We start from the raw sequence: 19,208 nt of genomic DNA on the forward strand, positions 1-19,208 counted from the left end.
TCCAGCGCGCGGGCGCGCGGAGAGAGGGAAGGAGACGCCGGGCTGGTGGCGATGGAGAAGGGGAAACCGAAGAAGAAAGAGAAGGGAAGGGACTCGGATAAAGAGAAGAGCTCGGATAGAGGGTCCAAGAGCAAGGAGCCCGAGAAGGAGAGAAACGGCACCAAGGGAAAGGAGTTAGAAAGGGACAGAAGCGGGTCCAAGGGGAAAGAAGTGGGCGAGAAAGAGCGAAACGGGAAGGGGAAGGAGCCGCTGGAGAAGGAGAGAACCTCATCCAAGGAAAAGGAGCCGGAGAAGAAGAATGGGAGGGGGAGGGACTCGGAGAAGGAGAGACAGGAGAGACGGGTGAAGGAGGGGGAGAAGGAGAAGTCGGGCCGGCCCAAGGAGCTGGACAAGGACAGGAACGGGGCCAAGAGCAAGGAGTCGGAGGAGAAGAGGAAGGACTCGGAGAAGGAGAAAGCTAAGGAGAAGGAAAAAGGGAAAGAGCGGGCGAAGGAGGACAAACACCGGGAGGAGAAGAAGAACCTAGACAAAGAGCAGAGTAAGGGGCCGGAGGAGAAAGAAAAGGAGAACAAAACCGCTTTGACAAAGCCCATGCTGGATCTGCCGGTAAGGGACCGGCCCCGCGACCCTGTCCCAGTGCCCGGCCATGGTGGGTCGCGGCATCATCTGTTGCGTCAGGGGAGTCGCGCTGGCGCGGACCTGGGTCTATGTGTAGGTGGGGGAGACCCCTCGAACCTGCCCTTCACTACTACCCGGGTCCCCGCGCAGGATGGATGGAGTTGCCCTTCGCGGCCGTCCCCGCCCACCCCCAGATGCCACCCCCACACCCAGACCCTCCAGCGGGCTCCTTCCTGCTGGATTACAGGAGCTAGGTGCAGAGGTGCAGGGCTCGGGGCTGGGGGCCCGGCTGGGTACTGTTTCCATAGTTCTCAGGTCAAAAGGGATGGTCAGCACATTTTAACAGACCTCTCAGTCCCCCGGATACTGCAATCATTGAAAGACCCTCTGAAGTACCCAGTAAGGCACAGTGTTACCAGGGGTGCGGATAGGGAGTCGTGGAAGCCCCGCCCCCACCCCACCCCCTCTGTTGAGTCCAGTTTTCATTTGACAAGACAGCAAAGCAGATGCATGGTAGTTATGGTTACTCAACATTACCGCCAGAGTACACTCAAAATGGTTATGACCATCAGTGTTAGTGTATGTCATCACAATTCAAACTGGGAGGTTATGGAGGCAAGAAACAGATGATGCTTGGATCAACCTAATGGACTCTGTTCAAGCAGTTCTTGGGCTCAGAATTGCTTCCAGGTGCTAACCCAGTTTGAATTATGTATGGGGTTTTGGTCTCTGCTAAGTTCTAGACTACATACATTCACATAGAGCTAAAGGAATAACATTTGACGTGGTGGTCAGCATCACCTTTCATGCCTACACTCGAGGTTTTTGACAACCCCAGCTTTCCGTAAGAGATGGAAAAAAACTGAGGAAATATGTAACCTAAAATGTAAGCAATGTGGAACGCATCAATAGCTGCATAATTTCTACATTGGAAAAGTCCAAGAACAATGATTTCATTGAAAAGGAATAGGGAATTTTTTACTTAAAATATTTTCTGGAAGGCAAATAGAGTGATAGTCATCACTGTCATCCCATTGCTTATAGATTTGCTTGAGCGGGCACCAGTAACGTCTCCATTGTGAGACTTGTTACTGTTTTTGGCATATCGAATACGCCACGGGTAGTTTGCCAGGCTCTGCCGTGTAGGTGAGATACTCTCGGTAGCTTGCCGGGCTCTCTGAGAGGGGCGGAGGGATTGAACTCGAGTCAGCCGTGTGCAAGGCGAACGCCCTCTCCGCTGTGCTATATAGTACAGCAGGTAAAATGTATACCTTACATGTGCAGACTAGGGTTTGATCCCTGGCACTGCATATGTCTCCAGCACCACAAGATAAAATCAGTCAATATTTTATAAATATGAGCACTTGTTGGGGGCCAGTGTAGTAGTACAGTGGGGTAAGGTCTTGCATGCAGACCACTCAGATCAAGTCCCAGCATCTCACATGGTCCCCCCAAGTGCCTCCAAGAGTAATTCCTGAGTGTAGAGCCAGGAGTAACCCCTGAGTACTGCCAGGTGTGGCCCCAAGACAAAACAAAAATATGAGCAGTTGTTTGTAGAGAGGAAAATAAATTTAATTCCTGAGGGCAGCAGTACAGTGCTCGCCTTACATGTGTTTCTCCCCCTGGGTGTCTCCCCAGCACCCCTATCCCCGAATCTTCACAGACTGCAAGATGCCATTATTTCAAATATTAATAAGAAAAAAGTTTTAATGTTGCCAGCCAAAAATATGACTTAGGGTTGATTGTAAATCCTCATCTAAACTCTGGAGAGAGGGGAAATGACCATCTAGGGATTGATTAAATGTATGGTGGTTACCCAAATGGAGTGTTGGTGGAGAGAATAAGGGGGACACAACAGCTGGCAGTCTTTGGTTGCCACCATTGAGCGTGCAGTTTGCAACCAGCCAGTGAAATCTCCTTTGTGAATTGTCCCTCTTAACAGGTAGGGCTTTTGCCTTGCATGCAGCCGACCTGAGTTCAATTACTCCATCCCTCTCGGAGAGCCCAGCAAGCTACCGAGAGTATCCCACCCACATGGCAGAGCCTGGCAAGCTACCCATGACGTATTCGATATGCCAAAAATAGTAATAAGTCTCACAATGGAGATGTTACTGGTGCCCGCTTGAGCGAATCGATGAACAATGGAACGACAGTGCTACAGTGCTACAATATTGCTCTCTCTCACCATGGCATCTTTATTTAGATGCAGATAGAAGAGAATTGGGAAGACAATTAGAAACCATCAAGAACTCATGCCAACCTGTCTTCTTTGTCCCCCAATCATTTGCCATAACAGTTTCTAAGACTGGTTTCTTAGATGGATGTTTCTAAAATTTACATCCAGTCAAATCATTTTTTTGTTTTTGAAGTTTGGGTGCTATTTCTACAGTGCTCACATCTTATTTCTAGCCTATGCTCAGGACTCAGTCTGAAAGTGCTCAAGAGACCATAGGAAGTGCCAATAATTCGACCTGGGTTGGCCTCATGCCAAGCAAGTTCCCTACCCTCTGTATTATCTCTCTGGTCCCAAATAGGTTTTAACATGAGATTTAAAAATACATGCTCATCTGTGATTAGAATTAGATTAATAATTTGTTTCCTTAACGGTTTTGTTTAATCGTGATATTTATGTTAACTTATTAACATATAAGGGGGAAATTGCCCCTCCCTCAAATCTAGTAATCTCATGTCCCAATTCATCATCATCACATCATCCCATTGATCATCGATTTTCTCGAGCGGTCTCAGTAACGTCTCCATTCGTCCTAGCCCTGAGATTTTAGAAGCCTCTCTTTACTCACCCTTCACAGCAGTGCCACATTGGAGGCTCTCTCAGGGTCTGGGGAATGAGACCCATCATTATTACTGTATTTAGCATATGAATACACCACGGGGAGTTTACCAGGCTCTCCCATGTGAGCCGAAAACTCTCGGTAGTTTGCCAGGTTCTCTGAGAGGGAGAACTAGGTTATAAAATATATGCTTTCGAGAACTTGGTTTTATAGTCTGGATCTTGGCCGTTGATGGGATTACACAGTGCTGGGGGCAGTTTCTGGGTGTGACCGCCTAGCTACTGGAAAATTGGAGATCTGGGCAGAAGAGGCCCAATCCCAATCTGAGCAGGCTTGGAGATTTCAGCCTCGGGTCCTATACACCTGGGTTCCTCTGCCGGTTCCTTCATGCATGAGGTTCATCCAAACGTGTGCAGAGGGTTCTTGAGCATGGCTGTGGCTGGGTTCCGGAGTTCTTTGGCTGCCGGGGCTCTGCTCGGGGCAGAGAGGGAAACTTAACCCACCCGCTCTGACAGCCAGGCGCGGGGGCAAGAGACTCTGCCATGTCCCAATTGGTAAAAAAACAACAAACTAATTTGAGAATTTAGATTCTAAAATGATGAGAGGTACAGTCAACATATGGATCATAGAGACAGACGATAATTCTGGTACGATCAATGAAAATGAACCCAAGAAAACAAAATGAAATTGGTATCTTCCATAAATCCTGATACATATATTTGTAAATATACGTTTATATATTTATGCATAAATATATACTTATATATATTGTTTATATGTATGTAGAACATACATTTTGAGGTTGATCAGGAACTGGAAGGTAATGTCTGATTAATTTTACATAATGGATGATTATGAAGCCCGAATACATTGGCACAGTTTGTTCCAGTCCTATTAAGTATTTGGTCAGGCTTATGTTCTGGTTTACTGTTCCACAAATGCCCCCATTAGCTGCCTACCACTGACTGCCAGGAGCAGGAGCCACGTCTTGTTAGCATCAGTTTATTGATTTCTCTTTTATCTCACAGGACAAAAATAAGCAGATTCTAGTGTTAGGACTGGACGGAGCGGGAAAGACCAGTCTCCTGCACTCTTTCGCTTTGAACAGAGTCCAGCACAGCTGCGCCCCCACCGAAGGGTTCAATGCCGTGTGCATCAACACTGACGACAGTCAGATGGAGTTCCTGGAGAGTAAGTCCTTTCCCTCATATCGAGAGAGACGAGTTTTGTTCTATGCCAGCCATGATGTTACGAAGCTTGGGAAACCTTGTGAAAAGTCCCACTGAGTCCATTTTACCAGCACTTTGGGAATTGCTGGTTGAGTTTTGGGGATTTGTTTCTGTTTCATTTTTTGCAGGAGCTCCTCCCAACAATGCTAGGGGACCTGGGCCTCTCCCCAAAATACTTTACCTGGGAGTTCAGGTCAACGGGTTAGTGCTTGAGCCCGGTGGTGCTTCCCTCGGCAGTGAGTGCTGTGTTGAACTCAGAACTCGGTGAACACAGGGCTGTCTCTAGCCCTCTGAGCTACCTCCCAGCCCTGCAGGCAATGCTTTACCAGGGTTTCTCAACCAAGCTCCATATGGCCTTCTTTGGGCCCCCAGGATATTCTAAGGGGGCCACAGTGAAAATCATGTAAGTAGAGGCAAGCACAGCATAAGACTAGGGGGTCGACCAGTTACTCCGAGGTGCCACAAGGAAGGAAACAAATCAGAAAAAGGTGGAGAAACTCTGTTCTATGCTGCCATTACCCTTCACGTGATGATTTACTCAACCTTCAGGTTTCTGCTTGGTCTTGGTAGCCATTGGCTTTAATGGCCCCTCAAATCATTCTGAGTATGCCCCCCACCCCACTCCTGTTTGCTTCCTCTAGGAGGTTTTTAAATAACATTAAAATAATATTTATTCAGGAGTTACCCATTATCTTCCCCCCAAAAAATAAAACTGAAAACAATTCTTGCTGCCGTATTCACTCATCCTTCCACTCTTCCCGTGTGTGGCCGGGAGTCGCACACATGCCTGGCTTTTGACTCACACACTTTAAAAAAAAATTTTTTTAATTAATTTATTCTTTTATTGAATCACCATGTGGAAAGTTACAAAGCTTTCAGGTTTAAGTCTCAGTCATACAAAGCTCAAACACCCATCCCTTCACCAGTGCACATATTCCACCACCAAGAATCATAGTATACCTCCCCCTTCCCCCCCTTAATTTTTATTTTATTAAATCACCGTGAAAAAAGTTACAAAGCTTTCAGGTTTAAGTCTCAGTCATATAATGATCAAACCCCCATCCCTTCACCAGTGCACATATTCCACCACCAAGAATTCCAAATGTACGCCCCTCCTACACCCACTCCCCCACCTGAGTGGCTAATAATCTTCACTTTATTATCTCTATACTTTGAATATATTCAGTATTTCAACAGAGAACTCACTATTATTATTTGGAATTTTCCCCCAACAATCAAACCTGCTGAAAAGGCATCATTTGATAATTTGTTTTCCATTGCTGAGAATGAAAATTATATGAGTTTTGGATTTCTGATATTTTAGCTCAGTTCACAGTCTAGATGCATTTCTATATGAAGCCGCTGGGTGCCAAAATGGGTTAGTAGACCTCCCGGATCATAGTCTTTAAGGAGCAGAGGGGGCCGTTTCGTGCACAGCTGCTCCGGATCTCATCTGGGTGGAGAGCATCACACACTTTTAAATTTCATTTTATTTCTATAAAGTTGTTCACAATAATTCCTTATATTTAATATTCAAACACCAGTCCCACCACCATGCACCTTCCCACTACCGTAAGAGGAAAGTGTGTGAAGATTATTGTATTTCATCCTGGAGCCATTAAAGCCATTGTATACGAGATTACAAGCATGTATGTTAAACCCAAACAAATGTGTGCTTCTTTTGGTACATCAGTGGGCAAGAGTGTGCGATGTAGTGCAGCTAAGAATGCAGCCACGTGCTCCAGGAATTTTGAAATTTAGAATATGATTATAGAGCAAATTCACTAGGGGTAAGGCCTATGTCACTCTCTTCTTGGCCATTGATGAGATTATATGGCACTGGGGGCAGTTTGTAGGTGTGACTGCAAAGCTACTGGAAAACTTGAGACCTGGGGGGAGGAGACCCAATGCCACTCTGAGCTTAGAGATTTCACTCATGGGTCCCACAAACATGTTTTTTCTGCAAGTTCTCTCATAGGTGAGGCTTATCCAAGCTTGTGAAGAGCACCCTTGAGCATGGCTGTGCAGTTGGGTTCTGGAGGGTTTCGGCTGCCAGGGGTTCAGCTGGGGCTGGAAGGGAAATTCAACCCGCCCTCCTCCAAGTTGCCCAGGTGAAGACAGCCTGGCGACTGGTTAGAACATTCTTTGTCGCTCTCTTCTGGGAACTTTATTTCAGAGTCTCTGGGTCTTGTCCACTGATGAGATTATATGGCTCTGGGGGCAGTTTTTGTGTGTGACTGCCAAGCTACTGGAAAACTGGGGACCTTGGAGGCCCAGTCCCACTCCAAGAGTTACTCAAACTTTTTTAAAAAAATTATTTATTTATTTATTTATTTTTATTTATTTTGTTTTTTTTGGTCACACCCAGCAATGCATAGAGGTTATATCTGGCTCTGCACTCAGGAATTACTCCTAGCAGTACTCAGGGGACTATATGGAATGCTGGGGATTGAACCAGGGTCAGCCGCATGCAAGGCAAAAGCTCTACTCGCTGTCCTATCGCTCCAGCTCGACTCACACACTTTTTTTATTTTCTTATTTTTTTATTTTTTAATTGAGTCACCGTGAGAACAGTTACAGGGCTTTTAGGATCGAGTCTCAGTCATACTATGCTCAAACACCCATCCCTTCACCAGTGCACATGTTCTACCACCAATAACCCCAGCATACCCCTCTCCCACTCTCCCTCTGCCTGTGTGGCAGATAATTTTCACTTTACTCTTTCCTTACTTTGATTACATTCAATTTTCGACAGGAAACTCACTATCATTATTTGGAGTTTTTCCCCTAACAGTCAGACCTGTCGGAATGGCATCATTAGATTGTATGTTTCCTATTGTTGGTAACAAAGAGCATATGATGTTGCACGGTCGCGAAAGCGGCCGCCCAGTTTTGGAATTCTGGTATTAAGTCCAGAGGTATTTCTGCCAGCAGCCTCTGCATTCCGAGATTGGTTTCTCCGACTCACACACTTTTAACCATGGTGCTCACCTAAGATTCCCGGTCAGGCCGTGGTGCTTACACATCCACCATGCATTCCCTTCACTGTGTTGCTGGCCTGGGTGCTTGCCAGAAGGGACCAGGGATCACACTACCAGTCCAGGCACCGACATTAGTGTTGTGTCAGACTGGAAAGAGGACAGGAACAGCTGACTGGAAAAGAGGGGCTTTATTGGCATGAAAACAACTTCAGTTGGGCAGGATGTCCACAGCATGGCAGGAGAGCACCTGAGAGAGAGAGCCAATATGTATTAGCCAATACTGCTAATACGTACTCGAGTCACTTTTCAGGAGATTCATACATTCATGAGAGAGAACTATGAACACATGCCATTGAGGAGCATACAATGAACATACATGGGATGGACAGAAAACAGGCAAAACAGCATCATAGTTCTCTTCTGGTGTGGGACTGAAGAGCAAGGAGACTAGAGGTTGAAATAGGTCCCACTGTGCAGTCTCCACTGGCCAGGCACCCGGGGTCCTTATCATTGCAAAGTTCTCTCTGCTGTCTTGGAATTGGGGTCGTGGCTGTTTGTTTTTCTCTTGAGGCCACCCCCAGCAATACTCAGGGCTCACTCTTGGCTCCGCACCCAGGTATGACTCCTGGGCGGTGCTCTGGGGAATCTATGGGATGCTGGGGACTGAACGTGGGTTAGCCGTGTGCAAAGGAAGCACCTCACCGTCTGTACTATTGCTCCAGCCCCTGCAGAGCTGTTCTTAAGGTTCTGCTTTGACCCAGCCAGAGTCAACAGAACACAAGGGAGCAGCTTCTCCTAGAGGGAGGCTGTCGCACCCTCCAAATTCCCAACCTCAGGCCAGTCTGCTTTTGCTCTTCCTCACCCCAGAGAGTCCTCATTTGAGGGTGGAGTTGGGGAGAGAAGGGACAAAGTTGCAGAAGGCTTTGACTATTTTGGTGCTCACTGAGGCTCCCGGCATGGCTTACACCGTGCTTACCGGCAGCTGTGCTTCCTGGCTATGGTGCTCACACATCTTTTTTAGTTTCCATGATTGTTGGGAATTTTGCTCTTTAATTGTGATGCTCACACACGCTCAGACCTGACTGTAGTGTAGCTGGAAATTTCTTGTGGTGCAGACTATATAGCTGCCAGGATCGCCTTTGGCCCTTGTGGGACACTGGGAATTCGTACTCATGACCACACACTTGCAAGGCAGGTGCTCTCAGCCCTGCACTATTCCTCCAGACCCAGGAAAGTGTTCAGTTGAGGTATATACACTATTTTGAAGTGGAGATGGTCTGAAGAAAAGGTGTCACCAAGTGGGAAAAAATGCGTGATACATGCAACACACACTGTATCACTGCTCATCGATTGCTCGAGCGGGCACCAGTAATGTCTCCATTGTGAGACTTGTTACTGTTTTTGGCATATCGAATATGCCACAGGTAGCTCACCAGGCTCTGCTGTGTGGGCTAGATGCTCTCGGTAGCTTGCCAGGCTGTCCGAGAGGTGGGGAGGAATCAAAGCTGAGTTGGCCAGGTGCAAGGCAAATACCCTACCCGCTGTGCTACCGCTCCAGCCCTGCAACACACACAATTATAAATTATAACTAATTGATGCATGGTCTGCGGACTACTTAAAGGACTGCAAATTAAGTTAGCAACCTCAAAAATTGGTCATATACAAGTTGCATTTCATAAAAGGAAACAAATTAGAAGTAAACACATAAAAAGAAAAGTGCTCAATTGTGTCTCTAGATGGAAAAATTCAAACTAGGACCACAGGGAGATTATTTTTTTCATCCAGATTGGTAAAATTTAAGAATCTGATATAATAGTTCTGAAGATGTGCTTCTAAAGGAAACCATTGGCAGCTGTTGGAAACACTTGCTAACAAGCAACAGGAGACACAAATAAAATACTCTTAGAGGGGTTGGAGCTATAGCACAGCGGGGGGGGGGCATTTGCCTTGCACACAGCCCAAATGGGTTCGATCTCCAGCATCCCATAGGGTCCCCTGAGCACCGCCAAGAGTAATTCCTGAGTGCAGAGCCAGGAGTAACCCCTGTGCATCGCTGGGTGTGGCTCAAAACAAAAACAAAAACCGACTCTTGGGGCTGGAGCGATAGCACAGCGGGTAGGGCATTTGCCTTGCATGCGGCCGACCCGGGTTCGAATCCCAGCATCCTATATGGTCCCCTGAGCACCGCCAGGGGTAATTCCTGAGTGCATGAGCCAGGAATGACCCCTGTGCATTGCCGGGTGTGACCCAAAAAGAAAAAAAAAAAAAAACCCAACTCTTGGAGTAGCTTTTTACAGCAAAAATTTGAGGAAAATTCAAATGTTTAACGATGTTTAGAGTAAATTGATTAAAACCATATGGATTTTTTTTAGATACTTCTATGTAGATGTATGGCTCTGTGCTTGAAGGTGACTTAAGGTAGTGTTGAGGGGCCAGATGCTTACTGGGCTAGCAAGTAGGCAAGGGCCTTAAGTCCTGTACTCTCTCTCCAGGCCTAGTCTGGCATTTCATCAGAACACCCATTCTGTGTTCAGAAATTATCTTAACATGACTAATTTTTGCTTGTTTTCCGGGGGTCTCAGTACAGTGCTCAGGGGACTCTACAGTGCTGGGGCTCACACCCAGGTCTCGGGGCTGAAGCGATAGTACAACAGGTAGGGCATTTGCCTTGCACGTGGCTGATCCGGGTTCAGTCCCCAGCATCCTATATGGTTCCCCCGAGCACCACCAGGAGTAATTCCTGAGTGCAGAGCCAGGAGTAACCCTTGAGCATTGCTGGGTATGACCAAAAAGCAAAACCAAAAAACAAACAAAAAAACCCAGGTCTCTGGAATTCCAAGTCGAGCTCTCTGAGCCCTTCTCGGCCCTTCATGTGTCTTTTCTTTGCTCCTCCATGGAATCATCACATTTGTGTGTCTTTTTCTGTATCATTCTCTGTAGTCGGTGGCAGTGAAGCGTTCCGTCCCTATTGGCAAATGTACCTGCCCAAGGGTTTGCTGCTGGTGTTTGTGGTGGATTCAGCCGACCACCACAGACTGCCTGAAGCCAAGAAACATCTTCATCAACTAATTGGAACCAATCCACTCCTTCCGCTGGTTGTGTTTGCAAATAAACAGGTAAAAATCCATAAGAGATGAGCATTGTGTGACTGAAACACAAGCATGAAAGTTTGTAAGTCTGTAACTGTATCTCACGGTGGTTCACTAATAAAAAAAAAAAAGAAAAAGAAAAAAAAACAGATTTTTGGACAAAAAGATTTTAATTATGAGAATTGGCATGTGTAGCAAACAGGGAAACTGACCTGATCTTTCAAGTCTAATGCAAAACTAAAATAAGATTATTCATATTAATAATTTCTAAGTCAAATAAACCTGCTTGAGAGGCCAAGGAATAAAGCAAAGTACTAAAATATCTAGGAAAAAAAATCCATGAGTGAGTTCCACACAAAGTTCTGTTATCAATATAGGAAATAGAAAGTCTTATCTTTGGTGCTACAGAGTGCTATGTACAAAACTCAATTTATCAGAGTTTATTATTAGCACCATTGGATTACAAACTCCTAAGAGCAGAACTTCTGATTCATTGTCTTTCCTGTAATACCAAGAATACTGTCTTCTGGGGCTAGAGCGATAGCACAGGGGGTAGGGTGTTTGCCTTGCATGCAGCCGACCCCAGTTCGATTCCTCTGTCCCTCGGAGAGCTTGGCAAGCTACCGAAGTATCTCACCCACATGGCAGATCCTGATAAGCTACCCATGGCGTATTTAATATACCAAAAACAGTAACAAGTCTCACAAAAGAGACCTTACTGGTGCCCGCTCGAGCAAACTGATGAACAGTAGATGACAGTGCTATGACAGTGCTACTGTCTCCTGGATAGCAGGAATTCAACTAACACATTGTATTGACTAATTGTAGAATTGCATTCAGCAAAATAGACGGGTGTCTTCCATGTGTAAAGAGTTTGTTTTAGATAAGTTATCCTAGCTTAGGTTTATTTCACACATTGAAACTACTACACTTCCACACAGAAATTGGAAACTCTTGTGCTAAGGTGGAAAGGGAAAATGTGCAGCCAGAAAAGCAGGATGGTGATCCTAAAAAAATTATAGCTAAAATTCTAATATGAGATAGTAATTACACTCTGGGTATTTACCCCAGAAAATTGAAAGCAGGGATTCAATCTTATTTTTGTCAATTCCCTGTTCACAGCAGTTATTCACATTAGCAAAAAAAAAAAAAAAAACCAAAAAAACAAGGGCTGGAGCAATAGTACAGTGGGTAGGGCATTTCCTTTGCCTTGCATGCGGCTGACCCAGGTTCAATTCCCAGCATCCCATATGGTCGCCCAAGCACTGCCAGGGGTAATTCCTGAGTGCAAAGCCAGGAGTAACTCTTGTGCATCTCCAGGTATGACCCAAAAAAGCAAAAAAAAAAAAAAAAATGGTGGGGGGAGCTACTCAGGTTTGTTTTTTGTTTTAATCTCTTGGATCATTTGTAATAGTAAGACGAAACATGGTTTACACATTCACCATGATTTACATACTAGAAACCATAGGAACCCTCCTATCTCCTCCTTCAGGTAGATAACCCTACTCCTAACCTAAGCCAAATCCTTACCCTAGGCCTAAATTTGCCACCTATCCTCAATTGAACAATCACACTATACTTAAATAGCACTTTCAACTTAAAACACAGCCAACCTATACCATAACTCTAACACAAACCCTAACTCTAACTCTTAGCCTAAACTAAAGCAAACCCTAAATCTGTACAAAGTTATCCATGCCTAGAACAAACCCTACCAATAAGCCTAAACTTTACTTCATTTTCAACTTTAGACATCAACAAATGTTATGCCTAACTATGGAAACCCTAAACCTACACCTAACTCTAACCCTAATCCCAACCCTGTACCAACTTCACCCCAGCCTCAGCCTAGACCTAATAATTAGCCAAAATTTATCAGTCACCCAATACATAACTTTCCTTTTCAACATAAGCAAATAACCAGATATTTCACTTGGCACCAATGCTAGAACTTGATAGGTTCGTATTGGTCCCAGAAAAAAACATTAGCACGCGTGTTGGATTATCTTGGGAGATTTCGGAATGATCTATAACAAAGAAAACCAGGCATTTTAAGGGTGAATGTGCTGAAATGTTTGCAAAGGAGTGAGAAACTGATAGTCAAATCACTGTGTTTATTTAGGTGCTTTTGTTTTTGAGACCACACCCATAATGCTCAGGGGTTACTCCTGGTTCTTCACCCCGGGATCACTCCTGGTGGTGCTTGGGGGACCATTTGTGGTGCAGGTCACGTGCAAAGCAAGTGCCCTATACACTGTACTCTCTCTCCAGCCCTTTATTTAGTTTTTCTAAATATTGGTAAACCAATAGGACAGAGCTCTTAGAGATCATTAGTCCGTAATGTTTTTTTTTTTTTTTGCTTTCTGGGTCACACCTAGCAATGCACAGGGGTCACTCCTGGCTCATGCACTCAGGAATCACCCCTGGCGGTGCTCAGGGAACCATATGGGATGCTGGGATTTGAACCCGGGTCGGCCGCTTGCAAGGCAAACACCCTACCCGCTGTGCTATTACTCCAGCCCCATTATTCCGTAATTCTTGGTGTGTGAGAAGCAAGGAAAAGGTCTTGACCTTGCCCTTCTGACCATTAACCTTGCTGTGCCCACAGTTTCCGGGTACCTCATCTGCCTCTCCCAGCCCTTTTCCTCCCTGAGCCTATCACATCTCTCCACCCTGTCCTCTTTCTCATCCCATCTTCCACCTACTACTTCCTTTTCTTAGTCCACCCTTGCCCTGCTCCCTTCTCTGTCTCTCCCGATCAACCCAAATTTGTTCCAAAATATTATATCCTGTAAAAATTTTATGCAAGAGGGGCTGAAGCGATAGGACAACAGGTAGGCCATTTTCCTTGCACGCAGCCGACCTGGGTTCAATTCCTAGCATCCCATATGGTCCCCTGATCACCGCCAGGAGTAATTCCTGAGTGCATGATCCAGGAGTAACCCCTGTGCATCGCCGGGTGTTACTCCAAAAGCAAAATAAATAAATAAATAAAAAAGAATCTCTAACTTGGGGCTGGAGCGATAGCACAGGAGGTAGGGTGTTTGCCTTGCACATAGCCGACCCGGGTTCAATTCCTAGCATCCCATATGGTTCCCCGAGCACTGCCAGGAGTAATTGCTGAGTGCATGAGCCAGGAGTAACTCCTGAGCATTGCCAGGTGTGACCCAAAAAGAAAAAAAATTACATGCAAGAGAAAATGCAATGGCAAGAGTTCTAATCAGTAAAATGTGATTTTACTGATTAGATAAAAAAAAAGCTCACGTGGATACAAACCAGTTAAATTTGATCAAATTTTTTCTATTAAAGATAAATTAAGGTTGAAGAGATGGTTCAAGGGCTGGATTGTCTGCTTGCATGCAGGAACCCCAGGTTTGATTTTGATTCCCAGCACCACATAGTCCCTTGAGTGCCACCAAGTGTGGTTCAAAACTAAGCCAAAAAAAAATAAAGATAAATTAAAAGAATTTACCCTATTAAAAATGATACTAGGAAAATAAAGAAAATGGCAGGGGTTGGGGGCTTGGGAAACCAATGAACTGCAATGTTTAGGAAACTGAGCTAAGGTATTGGGATCAGAGAGATAGCGAAGCAGGGAAGGTGTTTGCCTTGCACGCACCCAACCTAGGTTTGATCCCTGGAATCTTATATGGCTTCCCAGGCCCACCAGGGGTGATTCTAGAGTACAGAGCCAAGAGTAAACCATGAGCACCGTCTGGAGTGGCACAAAAACAAACAAAAATGGTTTTCTTTTTCCTTTTCTAAAAATATTTTTTGATGCTCACTCATAAATGGTGATAAGAATTTTTATCTCTCTCTCTCTCTGTCTCTCTCTCTCTCTGTCTCTCTCTCTCTCTCTCTCCTCCCCCGCTTCTCTCTTCACTCCCCCGCCCCCCTCCCCCCACCCTCACCTCTCCCCTGGCCTCTTCTCTTGCTTTTGTTTCTGTAACAAGCCCTGCATTGCTTAGGCCCTATTTTGGCTCTATGCTCAGGGACTTAATGCAGTTCTTGGGATCCTAACCCAGTTAGACAGGATGCAAGGCTTGTGCTTTAACCCCTGTACTGTCTCATGAGCTCCTCTTTCTTTTTATAATCCCTTGCCTGGGACTGAACCCAGGTCTCCCATCTGGGAAGCATATTCTCTCCTGCTGAGGTTTAAGGCCAGCCCTAATGGAAATCTTTAGGTTTGAGCTTCCACTAAGGTTATAATAATGGGGGAGACAGTATCCTCCTCATTAAAATGGAAGTGGGGGTCAGTACAAGCAATAAAGAGAGTAATGAAAATATCGAGATGCATTGCAAAATAACTGACTTCTTTTTTTTTCCCCTCCTCTTTTTCCACATGGGACAAGGATCTTGACACAGCCTACCACATTACAGATATTCATGATGCCTTGGCATTATCTGAGGTGGGAAATGAAAGGAAGATGTTCTTGTTTGGAACCCAGGTGACAGAGAATGGCTCCGAGATCCCCGAGGCCATGCAGGACGCCCGAGACCTGATCGCACAGCTGGCTGCAGACATGCAGTGAGAGCCCAGGATCCGCTCGGACCCGGATTGCACCTGGGAGAGTTGGATGGCAGACTCGAAACCAAAGGTTTCCACTTGCAAATAAAAGATGAGCAGTTTCTTATTTTTCTCAGTAGACCACACTTTACAAACAAAAATAATGTTAATTAAGAATGTCTCTTTGGGGCTGGAGCGATAGCACAGTGGGTAGGGCGTTTGCCGTGCACGTGGCCGACCCAGGTTCGATCCCCAGCATCCCATATGGTCTCCTGAGCACTGCCAGAGGTAATTCCTGAGGGCAGAGCCAGGAGTAACCCCTGTGCATTGCCGGGTGAGACCCAAAAAGAAAAAAAATTTTTTTTTAAATAAAGAGTGTCTCTTTGGGGTTTAAAGCTCTAAAAATAAACCAATGTGTTAGGAGAATTTGGATTTTTAGTTGACAAAATCAAAGGGAGCACGAGTAAGCATTGATATTTTAAAGAACTTCTTCCCAATTAAAAATCCAGCTGTAGTTTTTTCATTTTGAATAAACTTTTGTTTTTTCTAGTAAAAATCCAGGTGTCTTTTCTTTGGTGGATGCATTTAACACAGTTAGGAAAAATACAGAGTTAGGAGAGTGGGGAAAATAAGTGTCCTCAAATCAACATAGAAATATAAATTAATAGCACTCAGCAAGAGTGAAGACAGGATTTGGGGAACACAGGGAATTTGATTTTTAAATTCCTTTCTTTTTAAAACTTTTTATTAAATCACCATGTGGAAAGTTACAAAGTTCTCAGGTTTATGTCTCAGTTATACAATATTCAAACACCCATCCCTTCACCAGTGCCCATATTCCACCACCAAAAACCCCAGTATACCCCCCGCCCCCACCCCGTACCCCCTACAGTATAACTAATGAATTTCACTTCATTTTCTCTTTACCTTAATTACATTCCATATTTCAACACACAACTCACTATTGTTGTTGGAGTTTCTACCCAAGAGAGACAGACCTACTACCAAGAAAGCATTTGATAATTAGTTTTCCATTGCTGGGAATGAAGAAATATTGAGCCCCACTGCTACAAGTACATAACTCTTCTTTTTTTTTTTCCTTTTTCCTTTTCCCTTTTTTTTTTTTCACCCTCATCCCCCATCCCGCGCCTCATAGTATGGTGTACGCCACGCCACAACGGCCGGCGTGGGGCTTTTGCTTAGTTCACAGTCCAGAGAGGTGGCTGCTACATTAATAACCTTCAATATTTCAACAAAAACTTACTGTTATTATTTGGAGTTTCCCCCCCAAGTCAGACCTGTTCAAAAGGAACCTTTTCACATAGCTGACAATTATAGATGTTAAATCACGCGGACTCGGCAGTGTCCCCGCGGTTTTGGATTTCTGTATAAAGTCCAGGGAAAATTCTACCAGAAATTGCATAGACCAGTTTGCAGTCCCAGTACATTATTAGAAGCTGCGCTGGATGCCCGAAAGTGTTAGGTCTCTGGAATCAAAGTCTTTAGGCGCAGAGGATCCGCTTCCCGCTCAGCAGCTCCGAATTTATCTGGGCCGAGTGCGTGCCGGTTACACCCCCTTCCCATGAGTCCCAGGGAGCCCCAAATGTAGAAATCGAGTACCTCTGGGTTAGGATTCTTAAGATGGCGCCTGTCATGCGGTTGCCGCCGCCGCCGTTTTCCGTGCAGGAAGACAGGGTGGGGAGGAAAAAAAAATCCATCCCCGGGCAGCACAGAGTTGAAGCCCAGTTGGCAGTCCCAGTGCATTGTTATTAGAAGCTGAATTATTGCGATTGTCCTCTTGATTTTACTCAGTCAGAAACACTCTTAGTCGTCAGTCACAGGAATCAGATCACAGTATTCTGTTGAAAAATCCCTTGGCTTATGTAATTTTCTGTAAATTTATTCTTTAAAGTATGCTTTGTTTTCATCCTAAGATCCAATAATGTGGCTGAGCAGAGGTGTTCTTGCCTTGTGTATGTGAGGCTTGGAGTTCAATTCCTGCTCAAAGGACCCATAAAATGTCGGACACCACGCCTTCTCCCCCGGGAGGGAGGAGAGACCAAGGGAGAAGGATATTTCCTCCGTTAGCCGGCGTGGGGCAAAAGCTTAGTTCACAGTCCGCATACATGGTTGCAAGCACTCGCCGGAACCCCAAGTCTTATAGCTCTATTTTTAAATTCTTTTTTTTCTTTTTTTTTTTTTTTTTTGCTTTTTGGGTCACACCCAGCGATGCTCAGGGGTTACTCCTGGCTTTGCACTCAGGAATTACTCCTGGCGGTGCTTGCAGGACCATATGGGATGCCGAGGATCGAACCCGGGTCGGCCGCGTGCAAGGCAAACGCCCTACCCGCCGTGCTATCGCTCCGGCCCCTCTATTTTTAAATTCTTAACACTTTGTTTTGAAATGCAAATATGCCTCTTGTTGGTCTTCTCATAGATACTGTAAGTTTTCACAGTCTAAAGGATTGTATCAGTATAGTGGTCACCAAGTGTACTTGTGCAATTTTTACAACATGTGGTCATGTTCTGTCTCTGTTAAATTTTGATTATGCTCTCTCTCTCTCTCTCTCTCTCACACACACACACACATATTTTATTTTTTATTTCTTCTCCCTGTGGCATATTTGATATGCCAAAAACAGTAACAAGTCTCACAATGGAGACGTTACTGGTGCCTGCTCAAGCAAGTCGATGAACAACGGGAGAACAGTGCTACAGTGCGACTCATTTCTTATAGTTTTTATTTCCTTTTGAGGGTGGTCATTGAGAGAGAGCAAATGAACTAGTCTCTGATGCTCCATTTACTCTCAATGGAATGAACATCTCCGAATGCAGCAGCTATGTGTACCTGAGTCGAGAACTCAACATGAGGAACGACTTGGCGCCAGAACTGCGCAGGAGGAAGAGAGCAGCGTGGAACGCCTTCAAGAGCGTCGAAGAAGTGGTTAAGAGGAAGAAGGACCTCCAACTCAGGGCACATCTTTTCTATTCCACCGTTCTTCCTGCACTAACATATGCCTCAGAGACCTGGGCCCTAAGAAAACAGGATGAGAACGCCATTAGGGTATCCCAAAGAGAAATCAAAAGAGCTATGCTAGGAGTATCACGTCTCACTCAAGTAAGAGAAGGAATCTGGAGTTCTGACCTCTGTTGACGGTCAAGAATCAGGGATGTTGTCTCGTTTGCCAAGACATCAAAAATCAGATGGGCCAAACATGTTATGTGATTCAGAGACGACCGCTGGACTAGAGCTGTTACTGACTGGATTCCATGGGACATCAAAAGACCACGTGGCCGCCCATCAATGAGATGGTCAGACTTCTTCATCAAAACCTTGAATAAATGGTTTGAGGCTCTTCCTGTTCCTGGAGTGAGCAGGTATCATTGGGCTACACTAGCACTCGACAGGAACAAATGGAGACATTACTGGCGCCCACTCGAGCAAATTGAAGATCAATGGGAAGACAAGTGATACAAGTAATTTGAGGGTGGCCATACCAGGAAAAGTTTATCTTTTTTTTTTTTTTAAAGAAGTTTTATTGGATCACCGTGAGATAGTTACAAACTTGCATGATTGTGTCTCAGTCAAATAATGCTCAAGCACCCATCCCTCTACCGGTGCACATTTTCCACCACCATTGTTCCCAGTGTCCCACTACCACCCCCACCCCACCCCATACCCTGCCTCTGATGCTCACATATTTTGACCCTTTTCATTATCATTAGATGTTTTGGTGATCTGTGATCGATGATTTTTGATGATATTATAATTGTTGTGTTTCATTAAACATACATAAAGGACATCAAATTTCATCCTTAGAGTGTGTGTTCTGACACCCACCAACTGCTGTTTCCTCATCTCTGTCCCTGTTCCTTACTCTCCCAAGGCCCTGGATGCCAGAGTGAAATTAGACCATTAATGACATAATAATATAACACCCTGTAATAATGGCACTGGTATTGTAGGATTTCTGAATGAAAAGGAAGACTCA

The 19,208-nt window shown here is 45.0% G+C and overlaps 1 protein-coding gene across 2 annotated transcripts; it reads left to right on the forward strand.

Annotated features, from left to right (window-relative positions):
* The first annotated feature begins 13 nt into the window (after positions 1-13).
* Positions 14-17,368, forward strand: ARL9 (ADP ribosylation factor like GTPase 9). Of its 2 annotated transcripts, none has more exons than XM_055139630.1 (4): positions 14-606; positions 4,439-4,601; positions 10,561-10,736; positions 15,062-17,368. In XM_055139630.1, exons 1-4 carry the CDS (start codon positions 52-54, stop codon positions 15,239-15,241), a joined length of 1,074 nt encoding a protein of 357 aa, XP_054995605.1. In that variant the 5' UTR covers positions 14-51; the 3' UTR covers positions 15,242-17,368. The 2 variants fall into 2 exon arrangements, with proteins under 2 accessions (XP_054995605.1, XP_054995606.1); XM_055139631.1 differs by having other exon boundaries at positions 15,158-17,368.
* Positions 17,369-19,208: the final 1,840 nt, after the last annotated feature.

Source organism: Sorex araneus, chromosome 5, assembly GCF_027595985.1.
Source record: "Sorex araneus isolate mSorAra2 chromosome 5, mSorAra2.pri, whole genome shotgun sequence".
Taxonomy (NCBI): domain Eukaryota; kingdom Metazoa; phylum Chordata; class Mammalia; order Eulipotyphla; family Soricidae; genus Sorex; species Sorex araneus.